Source organism: Cygnus atratus, chromosome 8 (assembly GCF_013377495.2).
Source record: "Cygnus atratus isolate AKBS03 ecotype Queensland, Australia chromosome 8, CAtr_DNAZoo_HiC_assembly, whole genome shotgun sequence".
Taxonomy (NCBI): Eukaryota; Metazoa; Chordata; class Aves; order Anseriformes; family Anatidae; genus Cygnus; species Cygnus atratus.
Window position 1 is genome coordinate 9,802,739 of NC_066369.1, and position 20,549 is coordinate 9,823,287.

At 41.0% G+C, this 20,549-nt stretch overlaps 1 protein-coding gene across 2 annotated transcripts in view; it reads right to left on the reverse strand.

The window, feature by feature from the left end:
* PRRC2C (proline rich coiled-coil 2C) overlaps nucleotides 1-20,549 on the reverse strand; it is a 70,659-nt gene that overhangs the window by 29,617 nt on the left and 20,493 nt on the right. For both annotated transcript variants that reach the window (XM_035537264.1, XM_035537255.1), the window contains exons 5-21: nucleotides 18,215-18,321; nucleotides 15,399-15,536; nucleotides 14,277-14,506; nucleotides 13,838-13,917; nucleotides 12,714-12,847; nucleotides 12,543-12,630; nucleotides 12,116-12,257; nucleotides 11,097-11,168; nucleotides 9,700-10,330; nucleotides 8,730-8,899; nucleotides 7,863-8,109; nucleotides 6,743-6,956; nucleotides 3,574-5,937; nucleotides 2,380-2,588; nucleotides 1,592-1,746; nucleotides 763-1,108; nucleotides 210-295 (exon numbers count right to left, since the gene is read on the reverse strand). In XM_035537264.1, the coding sequence (XP_035393157.1) occupies nucleotides 210-295; nucleotides 763-1,108; nucleotides 1,592-1,746; nucleotides 2,380-2,588; nucleotides 3,574-5,937; nucleotides 6,743-6,956; nucleotides 7,863-8,109; nucleotides 8,730-8,899; nucleotides 9,700-10,330; nucleotides 11,097-11,168; nucleotides 12,116-12,257; nucleotides 12,543-12,630; nucleotides 12,714-12,847; nucleotides 13,838-13,917; nucleotides 14,277-14,506; nucleotides 15,399-15,536; nucleotides 18,215-18,321 (5,413 nt within the window). The remainder of the gene's footprint in view (nucleotides 1-209; nucleotides 296-762; nucleotides 1,109-1,591; nucleotides 1,747-2,379; nucleotides 2,589-3,573; nucleotides 5,938-6,742; nucleotides 6,957-7,862; nucleotides 8,110-8,729; nucleotides 8,900-9,699; nucleotides 10,331-11,096; nucleotides 11,169-12,115; nucleotides 12,258-12,542; nucleotides 12,631-12,713; nucleotides 12,848-13,837; nucleotides 13,918-14,276; nucleotides 14,507-15,398; nucleotides 15,537-18,214; nucleotides 18,322-20,549) is intronic.

A 20,549-nucleotide genomic window follows, 5' to 3' on the forward strand; every position in this document is an offset into this window, starting at 1 on the left:
AAAGAATGTTTTTTCTGTTTTGCAATCAATAAAAGCACTAACTTGTGTCCTGTGCTCTTCCTGTGCTATCTCCCTACTTCATGGAATTCTACAAACACTAGTTTCAGTATGGGGACGCCTGTGTAAATGGATAATCTGTACCCAATCCCAGTGATAAATAATTCGAGTAAGCTACGTGTACAAGTTACTTTTCTTCCTTTCACCCTTACCTCTGGAGATGTAGCTGATCCAAAAGATGTCAAAGGCTTGTTCCAAGCACTGACTGAAGGTGGCTGAGGTGGACTAATGGGTCCCACTGATAAGCAAGAAAAGAGTTAGAAAATAAAAACCCAAACCAAAACAAGCAACTAAAACAAGAAAAAAACCTGAAGTTGCCATATGCATTTGACTAAAGCTACCAACTGACTGAGGAAAATTAAATTATAGATGTATTGATTACCCAAGTTCTAGTTCAGAAATTTTTAACCTATTCAGGAGTTAACAATATCCTCCTTATGTAGTTTTCTTAAGTGGAATCATCATATTTTGAAGCTTGCTCAAGTCTAATAACACAGATTTTTTTGAAGGGTGACAAGAATGTGACAACAACGTAAAATACTGAGTAGTGTCACTCCGTAAAAATCTCTTTTCAGGGGTATTCTTAGGTTACAGTGTTACACCTGGGACAGCTCTCCTCTACTCCCTGTACAAAATACTTTCGCAGATACAAACAAGACATCAACAAGTTGCTGACAATCAGTGTCCAGTAACTACAATACTTACATTTTTTGGAGATGTCATTTAGAACTGCTGTAGCAGGCACCTTGTTTTCCCACAGTTCAGTTCCTAGACCATTGTGAGCCTGGGTGTTCTGCAGAACTTTGCCTGACACTGTGTATTCTGTGCTGGCTGCTGTCCCTCCTGCAGCCTGGTTTTGAGGCTGAACAGAAGCCTGTGGCTGACCTGGAGTCTGCGTTGCACACGGAGACTGTGCCTGAGCTTGTGCCTGAGCCTGTGCCTGCTGTGCAGCTGCAGCTGCTGCCTGTTGCTGCTGCTTTTTGGCAAATCTGGGTGGGAGCTTGGAGTTCTGACCTCGACCTTTTTCGCTTGATCCTTTTTTGGTCCAAACCTGTAAGTGGAATCCAATTTTACTCTTACAGCTAATAGCCTGTATGTATGCTGTACAGCAGCAAAAGCAAACTGGTTAAGCCTGTCTTAAATGAATTTTTTAATGGATATTTAACCACATGAACAGTGATTTATTTCTCATCTGAGGAACAATGATTTACTTCTCATCCGTTTTCCTCTTGGGATCAACTGATACACAAGCAATATGATAAAGATTTATACAAGCGTGAAGAAATGATGTTTCCAGTTTACCAGTTCCACCTGCCCGACAAGGCCCAAACAAGAAGTACAGAACACTAAGATGTCCCAGTAAAAATGAGTTTCATTTAAAATTCTGAACATAAAATTAATACAACTATCTAGTTATCTTTAAGGGATGAAAATACAGTTTCTTGGAATTAAGATTCTGCACACTTCACAACATTCTCAGTATCACAAGGAGGTCTTTCGCATTACAAACGTTTGTTACAAATGTGCCTTGTACCTGCACTGTTTGTTCTTCCTTCTTCCTGCGCTCTTCATCTTGCAAGCGTTTCTGTTGTTTCTTCGACACCACTTCAGTGAAACCATCATCATTCAAGTTAGACTGGGAGTCTTCGACTACTGTCACTTCAGGGTGGTCATCAATGATCACAACACCTACAGAAAAAGGAAAGATACGGATGCTGCTGTTTTAACAGCTTTAGATGCAGCACACAGTAAAATACACCAAGCAAAAACCACTTTAGAGTAGAAGCAATTTCCCCATAAGAAGATATAGATGATAGCCCTGATAAAGATAAGGTTTTTCTTGCTAAGTGCAAGAACTTTAGACTGGTGAACTTGAAGACAGGAAATTGATATTTATAAACTGAAAATCTGGAGCTTCCTGTACCAGACTCTCCAGGAACTAAGAACTAAAACTGCTTAAAACACAATTTAAAGTAATGAACAGCCTTCTGGAATATTTGCTGTAAGTGTTTCAGTGATATACACTATCTGCTTATGAAGGTTAAGCAAATTATTGGAGTGTGGTGGAAAATGGTCTGAATGACAGAGTAAAGATTAGGTGGTAGACCAATATTACTCTCATCTGTACAAAAAAATGAGGTATGCCACCTTTTACAGGCGTGCACGTTACTTAAATGTATGACAAAGGTGGCAATGCTCAAGTACACAATTACTCTAGTGTTTAAAAAATCATCTTTCCTCTTTTGTAAGCTTTTAACATCCAACACTATATCCAGGAAAGCTATCAAATTCTTGTTAGCATGGTATCTTATCAATACATACTTGCATAATTATTAAGATCAAATTGAGACAAGGCATCCGCTTTTTCCTTAGGCTTCTTTGGACCAGCTTTAGGTTCCTCTCTCTTTTTGCCACTTGCATCCTTGGCGCTCTTTTGTCCTGCAGCAGTAACACCTCCTTCTTCCTGATGCAAAGAGTTGGTGGTGGTGGGATCAACACCAGGCACAGTTGCTGTCTGGTCTTCAAATGGCCTGTGTTAGAAGGAAACAAAATTCTATTAAGAAAATTAATGACCAGCCACAGAGCAAATGAAGGAAGGAACTAACAGCCTAATGCAAATCACATCATAGGGTTGTGAGTGTCTGTTGTGTGACTTCTTAGCAGGCTCCAGACATTTAGTTTCAGCAACTGAACAAGCAGAAGCTAAACAGCAAAAGCTGTTTTGGAGCCATATCCAATGTTTGCTGCCAAAAAAAAAAAATATCACAGAAAAAAAAGTACCTAATTTAATTTTAAGGTGAACTCTGCCTCAGTCAATGTAGAGACACCAAAAACTCAACAGGTATGCAGTTCAGAACTCTAGTAAAGCCTTCTCTGGAAAAAGTAAAAAAGCAAAAGAATAGAAGCTTACAGTATGTAATGTGAGCAAATGTAAAAAGGGTAAAAATATAGAAGTTTCACAGGCCAAACCCTCTCTGAAGCCAGTAGGCAGAAACCAGCATTCTGGCTTTGCTGTGGCACCTGGGAAACCCAGCCTTTGCTTCCACATCATATTTAAGCGACTAGTCCAAAGAAAGCCTTAATATTTTTAATCCAGAGACCAGAGTGGGCAAGCAGTGACACTAGACAATTATCAAGTTCCAATCAAATTTACCATATGGGAAACAGTTTATTCTCAATGGCATTTCTCAACATGCTTCTCTACATTAGATGATTGATTTAAATACAGCGAGACAAACGCAATGCTGCAACGTATTAACCTGCAAAAGTGCTCACATTAACATTCCAGCTTGCATCCAAAATTTGGGAAACATACCTTGAGAAACAGGGGTACATTTTTTTATTAGGCTTGTTTAACATCGTGCATTCATAGGAATACTCTGCTCTTAACTCCATTTTCTAAGTGTCTGCAAACTAACAAATATAGGAAGTACACAGACACAGGTGCATATGCAAACCACAAGAGGACAACACAACCCCAACTATGTCTGCTTCCTTCCAGAACCTGGTACTTACCCTCTTTTTCCACTTCGGGGTGGAGGACCACTGCGCCTTTCACTCCTAGGCCCTGAGAAGTTCCTTCCTGGCTTAGCTGGCCCATTGTTGCCACGTCGGTTTTGACGGTCTATGCCAGGCCGCTGACTAGAGAAACTTCTCTTGGCTATTTCCCTTTTAGGAGCTCCAGTGTTTTCTCCTGCTTTTGCAGCTACCTGTGCTGCTACATCTGCTGTTTTCTTCTCATCCCTCTCACGCCTCTCATTGAAGTCGCTGCTTTCTGAGGCTGTTTCCCACTCTTCATTTGCCTGGTCTGAGGAATTCTGGTTGGACAAGTCTGGTGTCTTACTTCCTGAAACTTCCAGAGCAGCGTTGGAGGGCTCATTACCTGCGTTACTGACTGTAGCACTTGTTGATGAGCTGGTTACTGCCTCATTTATCTTGGACGCAGCCTCTCTCTCTTTTAGCCGCCTGAAGCGTGGTGGCTTATCTTGCCTTGGAGGCCGAGCAGGCCTTTGTCTTCGTGGCCTCTCTCTGGTTGGATCAAACTTCCTCTCAAATTTTGGAGGTCTTTTATCGACGGGTATAGGACCGTAATGTTCATTTCTCCTTGGAGGCTCCCCGTCTTCTGTTTTAATGATCTCTGTTTGTCTAGGGTTCCACTGATTGTCTCTGTAGGCTGGTCTCCTTATTGTGGATGGACGTGGAGGACGCCCACCAGGATCCCTACCACCACGTCTATACATCCCCCCTCTGCCTCGTCTAGAAGGCTCTCCCTTAGGAAGAAACCCTGGTTTGGGTTTATTCTCATCATCTCTTATATAGTTTTTTTCTAGAGGTCTATTGTCCACTCTGATATTGTTTTCAGGTTTGAATGACAGTGGCTTCACAGGTTTCTTGCCATCGGTTCTCTCCTCTCTTTTTGGGTGCTTGCCTTTGATTAGGCTGTCTTTGTCTGAAAGCAGAGTGTCACTCGCACTTTCATGAACTTCACTGTCAGAGTCAGTCTCCGAACCATGCTGTCGCCGCCGTTTTGGAATTACTTCAAAGTCAGAACTCTCACTGCGAGTTTCACTCTCTTCTCTCTGCCTAACAGGCCCTGAAGGCACATGGTCTGATCTAGGCTTAGTATCTCTGTAGTGTGGGTACTCCCTGTTATGGCCTCTGCTGCCCCGACCACGTCCTCCGTAAGAACCTCTGTAGCTACGACCTCTGGAATAATACTCCCCACGACCTCTGCCTCTGTATCCCTGATCTGGGAACCAGTCTCTATCCCTAGCCTCCTTCCAGTATGTCCTAGGTGGTAAGCCAGGCTCTCTTTTTACTGGTCTGGTTTCTAGGCGTGGTTTCTCCACAACCTCCTTGCTAACTACCTTCTCTGGCTGCTTTTCTTCCTTCACCGCGGTAGCTGGCTGCTGAACTTGCGGCTGCTGCTGCGCTGCAGGCTGAGCAGGCGGCTGCTGCGGTATGGCAGGGGGCAGCTGGGGAGCAGCAGGCTGGGGAGCTGGGAGCTGCTGGGGGACTGGAGGCGTGGATGGCTGAACTGGAACTTTAACCACGGTCTCAGGCTGACTGCTCTCCGGGCTGGCTGGCGTTGGAGCAGCATCCTGGGCTATCTTCTTAGCCAGAGGAGCGCTGCTAGAGGCAGACGTCTCTGGCTCAGCCTGAGGCACTGGCACTTGAGGAGCTTCCTTTTTGTCACTTTTTTCAGACTTGCTCAGTTTTTCATTAGCAATCTTTTCTCCTTCTTTCTCCTTCCTCTGCTCACGCTCTTCTCTCTGCTCACGCTCTTCTTTCATATCTCTAAGCACCGGTTTCTTAATAGGACCCGATCTTCTTACTGGTCTGTCACTGCCTTCTTCTCTCCTGCCATAACCTGGCCTAGGGCCCCATCTTGTTTCAGACTTAGGTTTGAAGGTTTTTTCAGGTTTTGGTCCTTCTGTCGTTCTATTATTGATCAAAACTTCTTTTTTTGGCTTAACCTCAATTCTCTCAATTATCTCCTTTGACTCAACAGACCTGTTAATCAATTTAGGGATATTTGCTGTTGTCTCATTCCTCTGTTCTTCTGATTTTAGAGAATGACTTGAACCATGGGAAATGCTTCTCTTTAATGAAGAGTGACTTTCCCCCACAGATACAAGTTCTTCTGGAGAGCTGCGTGAAACATTCTCATCAACTCCTTCAAAATTAACTGCAGTGTTAGATGTGTCAGTTTGTAGAGGCTGTACATCTTCCAAAGGCCTGCTTGGGAACTTTTGTACCTCAACCTCTCCTGATTCTCTGAAAAAGTCTGTCTTTGGATGAGAGTCCAACTGGTTGTGTTCTACAGGATAAGCTGCAGAGGGAACAGCAACTCGTTCTTGCTCCAAGTGTGCCTCAGACCTAAGAAAAGGCAATTAAAAATGTTACGGCGGGGGAAAAGTTCTTATTGATAAATATTTGCCTAAATAATTTTCTGTTTGCATGAAGGATTTCTGTCAGCTTCAGGAAACATAAGATAGTCATTTTCAGTGTCTGCTATTTTTATAGAAACCCATTTTATTCTACCCTGGTTAAAAATTCAATGTCAAATGTACAGTTCGCTTTGGAACGTATTAATGGCTATACCTGTACTTTAAACCAAGCCCCCAGGTTAGCAGGCTAACATCACTAAGTATCACGCAGACCACAGTACAGCAAAAAAAGCGTATTTGGGAGGTATTTTGAAGATGTACAGGAAGCCTTCCTGACCGCTCAGCATGCAGCAAAGGTCCAAAGGGACTGTCTTAGTTTATACCACTTGTACTTAACACATCACTTTTGAAACTAACACATATCAGACAGAAGCTCTCTTGTATGTGGAAGAAGGAAAGCAGATGAAGGACAGGATACAATACTGCAGCAGCATTCCACAAAACTGAAAATTTACAATATTATGGCAATCACCATTCATCAAATTAGGTTCAGGATCCTAAACAAGGGTTAAAATGCCCTTCTACACCCTACTATAGGGCAGGAATTTCTTATACGAAAGTGCCAAGTACACTGTGTCCCTCCAGCCACAACTCCTTTTAAAATTTTGGGTGAAATGCAGCAATAACTTGGTCAGGATTTACAGTTTAAGAAGTATTTTACAATACCAATTACATAGCTAAGTGCATTATCACATATTGCTCAGAAGTGACCGGAGTAGCTAATTCAGGCTTACCTCAAGCTGTCAGGCTCTTCTAACACTTTGGGAGGAGAACTAGCTTGCTGAGGTTCTGCATGGGGGTACGGGTCTGACCCCCACATCATGCGGGGCTCTGACAGAGGAACAGCGTGCTCTCTTGCTGAGCGAGCTATATGCTCGAATGAATCCGAACTAGCTGCTGATCCTTCTATCTGGTCTCTTCTCATCAGTGGTTTGGGAGGCATAATTCCTGTGACAGGTTTAATTTCAACAATTGAAACCAATTTAACATTAGCAAAGAGACCTAGCTCATAAAACACAAAGAGTATCAGGGGGTCCTGAGAAGCACTATTCTCTCTCCTATTTTTTCTCTGTACCTTCTGTTGTTAGAACCAAATGTTTTTTCACTGCCAGCTGACTTCAGAATGATTAAGTCATATTCACCACCCTTACCCTCTATAACAACCAAAAGAAAAGCTGTCTGCTTCCACTATCATGGAAAGAACCGGGCCTGTACATCTCTAAACTTGCGGATGAAGTTTCTGCTGCAAGACCTGAACAGCAAAGGCATGGCGAGTGTACATACAAGTGTTTTACGGTACCCTGTTAAGGACTACAGGTCCTATTTTGTTATTAACATTTTAAAGAATTTAGCTTTTCTAATTGCAAGTCAGATGGACACTCTAAAAGTTAAAAAGGACTTTGAGTGCCAGGAATCTGAAAACAGAAATATAACAAGATTCTGAAGGTGCTAGCTAGTACATAAGATAAAAATATATATATTTTTTAAATAAAGTGGTACCAAGTGCTACCATGATAGATAAATGGTTAAATATACCATTTTAATAGTGTAACAACCCAAGTCAAGCCAGCTTTAACATCTGCAGGCAAGTCTTACATTTTGAATACAGCCCTGTCACTAACATGCCCTGATACAGGAGAAAGCTGTGATTTTACTTTCTAGTCAAAGATATACGTTGATGTATGACTGTATCATTCTCCCAGTATCACTAAAATCTACTTAGTCTCAAATAATGTAGGTTTTTTTTTTTTTATATAAAACTTACCCATTTACAATTACTAGACACAGGTTAAGGAAAGACATCTATTTCAAAACTGAGAAAGTTCAACAGTCAAACGTGCTGCCACATTTTACCTGGATGAATTGGAGGCATATCCATTGCAGGCCTCCCTGACATCATTCGTGGGTCCATGTAAGACTGCATCATTAGCCACCGGGGATCAAAGCCCATTGAAGCTAAATGCTGAGGATGTGGCTGCATTGGCTGGTAAAGGGGTCTATGCTGGGGAGGAGGTACAGGGCCACTAGAGGGCTGGGAGGGAGCAGACTGTGGAAGTACACCTTGCTGCTGTTGCTGCCACTGCTGTTGCTTCATCTGCTCCTGAATGATAGAAAATAGTATTACAAGACTAAATTTTTTTTTAAAGATTAAGACTTGAGCAGAATTAATAACCCTTAGAAACAAGTGCAGTCACCTCTGGGATACTAAGCATCCTGAAAATTAATCACAAATATGAATCAGGATGAACAAGGAGAAAAGGAGGGGAAAAAAAGGCTGGACAATTTAGAATAACTACAGTTTTACTAGTGTTTGGCTGAGATATAGAACAATCTACACTTTGTGCATGTTGTGAATAACAAGTGCTCTTCAGACCATAGGAACTGAGCGCAAATTATATTCACAAGTGTCATGCCCTTTAAAGAAGAGCTGCAGAAACAATGATCATCAGATAGCAGATTCCAAAAGAATCCACAGGGCAATGCTCTACTTCCAGCAATCGATGCAAAAAGCAGCCAGTTTTGAAAGCCTCTCTTGTCTTCTCCTCCCTTATACACTTAGCAAGTGATGAAAAGTGCTTACTGCAAAGCAAATTCTGCCAATACAACAGATATTATAGAAGCTGGAAGCCAACACCTTGGACTTCTAAATAGAACTCCTACAGTCACATTCTTATTTAGAATGAGGCAGAAAGACATCATTTTAGTGAACTAGTTAGTTACCTGTTGCCTCTGAAATCTTGGTGGTAGTGATTTCTGGAACTGTTTAGAATAGCCTGAGGAAACAGCAGGACGAGGCTGAGATCCTGAATCTGGCTCGCTCTCATGAGTCACCTGTGAATTCTCTTTCTCATTCCGACCACTGTCTTGTCGGGTAAAGACTGGTTGATCTTCTGGAAAAACAAACCAAACCAAAACCAAACAGATGTGAGAAAAGTGCATCTGAAAACTACAATGATTTCACGTTAACCAGAGCATCAAATAAAGGTTATTCATTTTAGAGAGGTCCTTTCTCAAACCTCAGTCTTAGTTCTCAAAGCAGACATGCAAAAAAGTTATGAACAGCACCTCAAAATATTGTCATTAATACATCTCTCAGCGTCCCTTTTAAACTCAAGCTGTGCAATCAGCTGTCATTTATGTTGCAATACTGTGTGATTTAAGAAGTGCTGTATCAATGCTACCATACTAAATGTGAATCAATTTATTTATGAATCAAAGTTCAGTTTCACAATCACTTTTATCCGTTTAAAGCTTAGAAAACTGTTAGACTATGCTTAATAACAGTTTTCCTGTTGCCTTCAAGCTCCACTACAAAAAATGTACCAAGTTTAAACGTGCTCTTCACATCTACTTCTCTGGGCTTGCTTAAAGAACAGAATAGCTGAAACGATTTATGTTGCTTCTTGGAAACGTGAATTGCTGACCCTCTTTTAGCAAGGAGAAAGCAAGTCTTTTACTTTTTCTGCGTTCTTCTGTCCAGCCTAAATCATAGAACCAATTTTTCCTTTAACGTTTTGATGAGCTTGTCAAACAGGTCTAGCTCAAAGGACAGAGTCAGCAACTGTAATGTGCCAGGAAAATAAATGGTCTAGATGCACTTAATTAGCTATTCAAATTAGACTCTTAGATTACTACTATGCTCTGTGTCTCAGCTTTAAGAAAGACAACAACTATTTGTGTGCAAGCATACCTTTTTCTTCCTTGTTATTCCTGCTTTCACTTTCTTGTTTTTCTACTACAGGTGTTGCCACAGGTTCTACAGGCTCAGGAGCCTCATGTGCTGGTTTCTCCTCTTCTTTCTCCTCCTTTTCTTTCTCTTCCGTCTCCACCTCCTTTTCTTTCTCATTCTCCTTTTCTTGCTCTTTTGCTTTCTCCAGTTTTTCTTTTTCTTCTTTTTCTTTTTCCCTCTCCCTTTCCCTCTCTTTTTCCTTTTCCCTTTCCCTCTCCCTCTCCTTTTCTCTTTCCCGTTCTCTCTCCCTCTCTCTCTCCCTTTCCCGCTCCCTTTCTCTTTCTCTTTCCCTTTCCCTCTCTCTCTCCCTTTCCCTCTCTCGCTCTTTCAGAGGGTCTTCTCGGGAGGGTTTTGTCATACAGCCAAATTTCTCATTTAACCGTTTCAGCTTTTCTGCACAAGCTGCTTTTCTTTGTTCTTCCATTCTTCTTTCTTCCTCTTCTCGTCGTTTACGGGCTCGCTCAACTGCAGCAGATATCTCTGATTGTTGTCTTCTCCTCTGTTTCCATATTTCATCTTCATCTGGTACTGGTTTAGGGGGAAAGGGTCCCTGCCTTCCAGGTCCTATCGTGCGATCAGGAGGAGGGGGATGCTGCAATATTAAAATCACTAAGTCAGGTAGAGTACGTATTATATAGAACAGCTAGGTGAAATACTACATTTTAACTATAGCCGACAGATGTGTTTGGATTGCACTTTTTAAAAGTGACGTTTGAGAGACAAACCAAGACCCCACCCTCCTGCTCCAGTTACAACCCATGCAACCTGATCTCAGAAAGGAGAAGAAAAGATTCAGCTGGGCTCATGTCACTGCTCCTTATCATTGCTAATGCAAAGTGACTACGAAGATGACAAAAACCTTCCAGATTTGGTTACTGCCTGTTTGGGACAATTCAAAGTCCCCCAAGGAGCCAAAGAAATTCAAGGTTATCATAGGATAACAGCAATTTTAAAAAGGACTGTTGAAAATCGGTAAGAAGCTGCTACCTCCACACTTCACTTGGAACTTCATCTCCCTGTCTGCCTGGGAATGCAGCCAATACTTGGCCACATTCAGCCCTTAAACAACCTCCCCACATCCCTGTCCTCTCCAGTCCCCACACAAACGCTGGATAATCAAAACCTCTGGAAGTTTGCATGTATTTCATACACCACTTTCAAGATGGGGCTGCTTTACACAGTTTGCAGTGTGGTTGTGTTGAAGTCCCACTCCTACTTGGCCCCAGGTTCCACATCACTTGTTACAGAGAAGGCTTATCCCTATGCGAAGCATGTTTACTTTTCCCAGTCTAACTCCCTCTGCCATCACATTAAAGAATTTAACTCAAGAAAATAAGGACAATTCTAATCTTTCTTACCGGTGGTAGAATAGATTTGGGATGAACGGGACCACCTCTGTCGTGTATAGAGGGCTGTGCTGGACCCCGATCCTATTGGATCAAACACAAGACCAGGGTAAACAAACTTACAACAAAAGTAAGGCTAGCAACTTTCAGATGCACTGTTTTCTACTACCTTGTATATGATACAAATCTGTATGCAAAAAGAGGGCAAGGACATCTCCATTTCATGTACTGACGCAGTTGTGCAACTTTAAAAATTCACACATCCAGATTTCAGAGTTTAGTCCACTGCACTGTTTTTCCTCAGGTTCAGTGTAGCATCAAACCATGGAAGGCTACACGATCTTTACACAGAGAAAAAGCGCAATGAAAACAAATTCAAGATCCATCTTCGCTCTTACTGGTGTCAGGAGAAAGTGTTTCCCTGAAATTTTCAGACAAAACCAACAGTATCTTTTCCTCAGGGAAAAAACAGACTGAAGCAGATACAACCTGAGTTGGTTGCAAGTCTTCCTTTATTACAGGATAATCCAAAAATCAAAAAGGTCAAACTGATGAACTCTACGTGGTCTGTAGAAAATTTGTCTACCTGAGAAGTCAGAAGCAAGATGATACGATACTGTTTGTATTAAAGAAAGCCAGGTCATGATATAAAAAAAAATCAGGAAATGCGTGGGCCAACAGGGTGCTATTTACCCTGTGCCACTATAAAACATGATGGACACCAGAACGGCTTCGTTCTGTTATAGGAATGGACAGGCAGAAGAACCAAGTTAAGACATGTCACTTGAGCCACAGTAACCAACATAAGAGTTCTTACCCCCCTCACATCTAGATAAAGACACGCTACTTTATTTTGGGACCAGAAAAAGCTAAGCAGCACTCCATCAGTTATCACAGCTAAGATAAGCAGTAACTGATGCTTTTACTCATGTTCACAACCTTAATCGACCTGGCAGTTTGGAAAGACACCTGCACTGGCCCTCTTCTGACAAGGCTGAAGCCAGAAAAGTCGAAGGGAAGAAAACACAAACCTGATCAAGCTGAGAAGTTTTGCCATAAGGCCCTTTGGCCGCTGTTGTGGAAACCTGGGTGGCAGACTTAGCGTTTGTCTGCTCTTCTGCTTCCTTCTGGCCATCAGGGCTCTGAGAATCTTTTGTTGGTGTTTGTTCATCACTGTGCAAAGAAATAAGAAAAACTGAAGGTGTACTCCATACAGAGCTTCGGTGATTTATCTTCTATCCCCTGCGTCTCTTAGCAAGAGTGAAAGATCCTCACAGCAAAGATCATTTCCACTGCATGCCCATGTGACTGCCATCTGCAGACAGTTATGCAGTTTAATACAATACTAAATTACTGCAATAAGCGTTATTGAAATGAGCACTTCTTACATCTCATTCAACTTTCCCAAGAGCTAAGCTAGTTATGTGGCATTCACACCAAGTGGCAACACCAACTCACCCACTTTCCTTCTCTTTTTGACTGCTTCCTTGCTCATCGTCATCACTGAAGTTCAACTGCTCAGTGTAATCCACTTCACTCTGAGCCCCTGATGCATAAGCAAATAGTCGATTAACCATTCAGAAGGATTCCATATACAAATAACAGAAATCATCAGTCTGATGTTCTTACCTGCCCAGCCTTCATCAGCCTCAGCATCCAGGTTATCGAATTTATCAAGTTCTTTCAGCTCACTAGCACTAAGAATGGACGGGCGCTCAATAGGTTCTGAACACCATGAAGGTGGTCCTCTTCCTCTCGGCCCTCTGAGAAAGAGAAACAAAGGTGACTGTCACTATTTACCCAGCAGAATAGCTAGATAAAAAGGCCAACTTGTATGACAATTGTTTCAAGTATACACTACACTGTTCTCTCACATCAGTTTAAATGTTAAGTATCATCCATACGTGAGATTACTGTAGTTCAAATCATTACTGCTACACCACCACAGTTCTCCATGGAAGAGAAAGATTAGATAAGACAGCCTTGCTTGCACACTTCGCAAACAAGCCAAATGTTCCATGCTGTTTGCTGACAGTAGAAAGCCACATATCTCGTAGCTTTCAAACGATGCACTGCATAGACTTGACACCCTTCTTATGCCACTATCCACTTCAGAGATATTTGTTTGCATTTCTCATGCTTTTTCTACTGCCGAAGGTCCTGCACTCTTCCTACTCCTATACTCAAGGTCTCCCAGTCATTGCCCAGCTTCTCCTGCTCCCTTCCTGGATTCCAACCACAGACTATCTGTCAGAAGTTGTACCACACTGCCTACATGATGCCATTTCCTTGTGCATGTGCACAGCCATCCTCAACTAGGGGAACACACACAGAAAGGAGTAAAATTGATTTCATAAAGGATCAGAGTTCTACTTTCATTGATGAGCAGTGGAGTTGAGAACCACAAATTTACTTTCATTGTGACAATGGAAGAATCATCTGACAGGCAAGGTGCTGCTTGAAGTTACAAATGTATCCCTAACTGTCTCCTGCTCTTCAGATTCAAAAGCTCTGTAACACGCAGGATTCCTTTAAAGCAGGATCCCTTTAAATTTTGTAGTTGAGCTGTGAAACAAAAGCCATTCCGTGGCACTGCTCCACAGAAACCAAACTTGAGACTAATCAGTGACAGCATATAATTGTAATCAAGACTTACAGGGCAAAGTATTTTTTTGTTATTATTTTTTCCCCCCAGTTTGAATCACACACACAGTTCATACTTCCAAAACAAGAACACTTGTAAGGTGTCTTACCTACTGGGCTCAGAATTAGGAAACCTTGTGGGTCCTTGCATGGAAGGAGGATACGCCATTCTAGGATACTGATTGAACATCTAAGAAAAATTTCAAACAGAAGACATTTGTTAAAAATCATCATTGCATTAAATATACTGACAACATCACAGGAATCATAATGGAAGTAAAGTAAGGCTCTTCACTTAAAACAGTCTTCTCAAATGACAAGCATGTGATATCAAGCCACCAAGGTGGAGCGACTGTAAGTATTTGTCAACTCCTGACAAGTTGAAACTTAGCGTAACAGGAGTGGCAATATATGGGTACATCCTTTGAGGAGCTGGTTGTTATCCCACCATTCTAGCTAAACTACTAAGCTTTCCTTGGAGGGAGGAGAAGGGGGTTTAAAGGAATCACACCAGCCAATAATCAAACTTTTTGTGTAGCCATCACTTACGTAAGGTGGCATCATTGCCCTGTACTGAGATGAGATGGGTGGTTGCTGCTGGCCATTCAGCTTGGGCTGCGGGACTTGTGGTAACCGCGGATCCCTCTTCTCTGCTGCCTTCTGGCCATCGTTTTGTTCCGCTGGTGTTGCATTACCATCTTCTTGCCCAAGACCTTCTTGATCAGCTGGAGAATTGGGTGAGTTGCCTTTATTACCGCCTTCTCTCCAGTTAGTAGCATCTGCATTGACAGAATCAGTACGAGAAAACAAGGACAGACTTTATATTACAGATTCACAGACAGGAATGAGGAAAAATACATTCTTCCTACGCAGCTCTCAGTGACACAGCGATCTGTGCGGACAGACATTTTTGTTTGCTACTGAAACAAACAATAGCCACTTGAGAAAATGGGGAATGCTTTCTGATCCTCTCCAGCCATACCTCCAGCTGTGATCCTGAAGGGTAAGAGTTAAATTTATAGACCACCACTCGCTTTTCTCTGCCTTCCAAAACACAAGGCGATTTAGGAAGGATATTGATAATAGTAAAATGCAAAGATTAAGCTGCTTATGCAGAGGCCTATCATGAATCTCTCAAGCAGCTCGAAATGACATATCTGTGCATTGTATTTCTAAGTAAAGACAGGTATCCAGAGTCTGGCTTGTATCGGATAAGGACGGAATAGAAGTGATGAGGGCTGTACTTAATTAGTTATTTAGAGAGTTCTTTAAATACACATTGTGTCCACTGTGACATCTGGCAGGTAGAAGTAAGAAAATGCCAATACAGTGCAACTAACAAATGCTCCTCAGAGCACAAGTGGACTACTGACCAGACCAGGCAAATAGAAGGGACTGCAGGAGAAGATTAAACGCCTGTTTTCCACACTGGGAACACAGTAAAGTAGAAAAAAATCTTCATGACAAGCTCTTAAACAAGATAACCGTATGATGGAGATAGTCACACGATTTTCATGTGGGAGGACAGTTTGCAGCTGTTTCTTTACTGTAGGTATGTTTGTTAAAATAATGAATTCATGAATTATTTTGTACAGGGAGCACATACTCTTGTAATAAATGAGTTCCAGACAATTGCATGCAATTTCACAAAAATTTGTACCATATACTTACTTTGTGGTCGTAAGCTAGGTCCAGATCCATGGGTCTCTTCAGGTGCATCTTTATCTTTGCCTGACTTTTCCTGATCCCCAGCTGCCGGCAGACTGGGAAACTCTTGCTGGAAATAACTATTTACTGGAAGAGCTGGACCTACAAAAGAAGATATTCACATAGTCACAAGTTTTCCGTAGTGAACAGTTCAGAAAGCGATTCCTATAAGCCTGATCATCCTTAAAATGTGAATCATAGAACCGCATTAATTTACTGGTAATAGAATTCATGAGCCAAGAACAATCCTCATAAAACATTCGCATTTGCTACCAAAGTTGTTAAATTTACTAGGACAGCTATCATATTTATTTGGAATGAGAATAATCCAGAAGCAAGCACCAGAGAGCAACAATCGACGGTCTGAATTGCACAATGGAATGAGACATAGCATGGAGAATACCTGAAGTTCTTCAGTTATGTTAGCACATCTTTTTTTTCCTTCCAGACAAAGATTTCCCTTCTTTTATTCTATAACTACTGTCCACCCAAGGACAGGCAACCATGTTATCACGAAAGTCCTTAAGATTATTCACTATTCTATTAAGTTGTTCAGGATTTTTAAAGGCCAAATTTACATTGCAAGAAAAGTATCAAAACACTGTCAAGCTTTGATTTCTAAAACCTAAAACATCTTAACTCCAGATTGGAATTTAAGACTTCTGTTGCACATGGTAGAGAGGCCAAATAAGTAGATTGTCTTCTGTAGCAGGTTTCATTAGCATCTACTCTGAATCAATCCCCCATCCCATACACATAATGAATATTGACCTCTTCGGTCAACAGCCTTCTAATACTGAATGACTGATAATCTTACTGAGGGAAGATTTCTATTCTAACAGCCTGAGTAACAGTCTGCTCATATACCTGCTCTTAGTAGCTACGGTAAGAGACCGTGTATTAGGCTATACGGGCTCTAAGGCAAACTGACAAAAAAGGATCTGAACATTTACAGCCCAAAAAACATCCAACCTCCATTATATGTGCTTTTTTTTTTTTTAAGCCAGCAGCTACAAGAGGTTATGTTCTCTCTGATCCGTGAAGAAATTCTTCATAGCAATACAGGATAAAAGACAGGGATCCTCACTCTTTTCATTTTCTTTGTGATAGTATGACAAGCAAATGCCACAATATTTAGCTCTGTGCCTAAACATTGCATTACAAGCGTAAGAATTGTCAAAGATCCGATGGTAGCAATTAATCCCAACTCCTAACCAATGTGTGAACCAAAAAATAAATGCTGCTCATTAGATCATGGAGTTTCTTTTTTTCTGTGTGGTCACCCATAGCATCAGAGAAGGGCTTAGTTTCGCCTCACTCAACTGAAGTCTTACACAAGAGCATGAGGCAGTTGGCTGGATGACTGCTGGAATGCATACGAGGCATCTGGAAGAAGTACAAGTTCCAGCAGCCAACTGCAGATCAGCAAAGTATGAACACAACAGGTGTATCCCAAGTCGCAAACTGAGGATGATAGCAAGCAGCTGATGCCAATTCTCATTCTGTATTTCTTCTTGAAACAGCAACCCCCCTACTGCATTAATTGAATGAAATGAGGACACCATCTGGGCTTGGCACACAAGCTGCCATGGTAACCATAAAATAATTAGCTAAATGCATTTTGAAGCCATTGAACTGAATCACTATTTGCTGTGTCACATCAGAGAAAATCTTATCAGCTTATGTAGAAAGCCTGCTGCAAAGCGTTCTGCATTCCAGCGTTGTTTTTTTTAAAACCTATTATATAACACTCTTGCAAGAGCTTTATGGAGGAGAGTTTCTGTATTTGAGAATGAAGGAAACACTGAACATTACACAGGAGAGCAAGAAGTGAAGAATCTAGAATTGCTGCATCTAACACTCGCAGCAAAAAAAATGGCCAAGTCATTAGATACATGATGCTAACTCCAAATAATGGCTTAGAAGTTACCTCCATTCAATCCAGATTTTACTACTCTAAGATTTCTATGTGAAAGAGAAATCTTTCAATAAGAAAACTATCAATTAGAAATTCAAATATTTTTTTCCAGTCACAAGAAGCTTACAAGTCTCAAATTTAAGAAATAAACCATGTCATTAATTTCCAAAATGGAGACAGGAATCCTAAGTAAGCTCTCACTCTAGGAGCAATTTTTAAACCCTGCTAAAGATTTAACTCTGATCTTACACCTGTCACAAAAACACTCAGGCCAAGATCCACACTAGTGGAAATTGTATGTTGTATGAAATGATGGAGAACTATTATGTAGAACAGAGAAAAAACAGTTTTAATGCTTTTCCCCAGAAAAAAAAAGAGAAAAAACAACCCTACTTGAACACTATCACTTTGAAAACAAAATAAGTAAGGAGTCTATAAAACAAAAGCGCTGTCATAGTAAACATTTAAATAGAAGTGAGACTACACACATTTTGCACAAAACAATCCAAAATTACGACTACATCGACTACTAACTGTTTATGGTTCTCATGCCAAAAGTGTATGGTTGGCAATTACTGAGATTTTCTCTCCCCACCGCTGCCACGTTCAGCACTTTATGCCATGACCACCATTTCCCTATCAATCCACAAAAAAACGCTACACAGGTCCTTTAAAGGCAGTCAGACCTGCTGCTAAATTGGACTGGAGCTCGCTTGATTGACAGGACTAGCTCACTTTCAGCCAAGAAAGTTGCTTCCACAGCATTCTTAGTCCCAGCTGGCTTGCTCAAGACTGAGTCTGGGTCTCTCACAGCAGCATTCACAGTCCGCAAGGCTAGACAAGAACCTTTAACATCACTTACCATCTTGTCCACCTGGCTTGGTGTTGGCCCATGATTTGGCAACAGGAGGTGCTTCTGGAGGAGCAGGAGCAGCAGGTTTTGGCTGTGTCTGTGGCACCTCTGGCTGTCTGAAATTAGAGAAAAAGCACTCATGAATACAGGAGAATTAGTACAGAGTAAGATTGTCAGGAATATTGCTGCAAACAAGTGAATGAAAGGCGCTAACTATGCAGCTGAAGGCCCATTAACTACTTCGCTGTAGAAAAAGCATCTTCTCATATAAAAGGAGTTGTGACAGTAACAGTTAAAATTTGAATAAATCAGCTAATTTGATCAAAAATCTACAACCATGGAAGGGAATAATTCAGAATAATGTTCTCTTGGCGCAGGAGCTGGGAGAAGAAAGAGGTTTAAAAAAGACTGCCATAAACAGATAGAAAGAAGACAAGTATGTCAGAAATTATTAAGTAAAAAGAACTAATAAGGAAAGCTAGAGACATTATGAAAAAATTATGGGTACCATGAATTGGAACAAGAAAGTTTACATCTGTTAAGAGCAAAGACAGTCTCAATTTTGCCATCTTGACAATGAAAACAGACATTTAACAACTACTCATTCTTTCCAATCCAAAAAGTGAGCGTATTCTAGAGGAAAATATTTTTTTAATCTATAAATTCAGTAATGCTGCATAACCTCTTTCAAGAATGTCTGAAACCTGCACATGCAATTAACTTAAGACTTCAAAGCATCATTGTCTCTGCCAGTCAGGACCTCCAGCTCCTAAGTACTCTTTTTTTTTTTGGTAGCATAAGAATGATAGGGGAAGTCTGATAATCTAGACCTGCTGTATTGTACCAGTGAAGAAAGAACTAGTACAATAATGTCCGGTAGCCTCCTCACTTTGCACCACAGACCTTGAAGATTAATTTGCTTTGTATGAAGGATAATAATAAACTGACATCCATTAACATCTTTTTCTGGAAAACAAGCCTTCAGATTCTGTAGTTATCTCTATAAATGTTATACAGTTAACTTCCTAAAAGGCAGCCATGCATAATATTTCAATGAACAATTTTAAATGCTTTAAATCTCAGATTTTATTCACTGGGGCTCCACTCTGTTACGTAACTCCAATTCTGAACGGGCTCGGCTATCTAAACACTGTCCTACAGGCATACCATTCGATGAGGGAAAGAACTCAGGTTGAGGCCAGCTGATTTAATCAAGTCAACACACAACTGGCTGTACTACCCAGGAAAAGGGATAGAGGCAATGCACATAGGAAGAGCAACAACTTGGGAAAGCAGCAGGGAAAGAATTAGTAATCACAGGAAACAAGTAATTCATGTGAACTCCAGAAGAGTGAAACAATAGAAAAAAGGATTTAAACTAAATACCATACTGATAAAGATATTTCCTTTATCCAGTATTCTTGGGGTGAATATCAGAACACTTGGAAATGGAAACACTTAAAAATACATTGAAAACTGGAGAAAAATGGCCTGAAGACTTGACCGAACTCTAGATGGCTTGAATTTAGGAAACTTGACTTGTGGCCTGGGCATACACACCAATGTGAGGGAACAAGTTCCTTCCACCCATTAGTTCTACTTATTTGTAGTTTTTAAGGCTTTTATCAGAATAATGCACAATGAAAACCAAGGCAAACACCTTCCAGTTGCAGATAAGGGGCAGCTATTTATTTACAAACATACAACTACTGGGACATACTTCTAACATCCATAGCAGGCTATGAAAAAGCAGACGAACATTATGAAGTGTGTTTTTATTAAACAAGCCATTGAGCTCAACACCAATTTAACTAGACCAAATGTAAATAACCTCTGGTGTGTAGGAAAAAATACCCTACAGAACACTGGGCAGAGTATCGTAAATTTGTGGTTTCATAAACCTAAAATAAAAGCTAAACACAAAAAGTACCTCCTGAAGTCTAACAGCCTTTCAGAGAGATGTCAAAATTGACATCTAAATGTAGAAAAATACATAGGAAGAAATGAAGTGACAGCAAGAAGGGGAAGCCAACCTTCAATCATCTGTTGCTTTCACGAGAGCACAACAAACTACCACCACCACATCACTGCAAGAAGCAGCAAAGCCTCTGCTGCGTGATTGAGACATCGGCTGCAGAGCTTAGGTAACCACAACCACAGCTCCATGAGGAGTTCGACTTCCAGCATGAAACCGGATCTATATCCAGATTGAAGATGGCAGACATTTCTTCCTACAACTTGAACTCAGTGCCTCTATCTTCTGTTTTCAGAACAATTTATATGTTGAAGAATAAACACTTAAAAGCCACTTCCACTTCTGTAGTGAGAACAATATTGTTTTTTA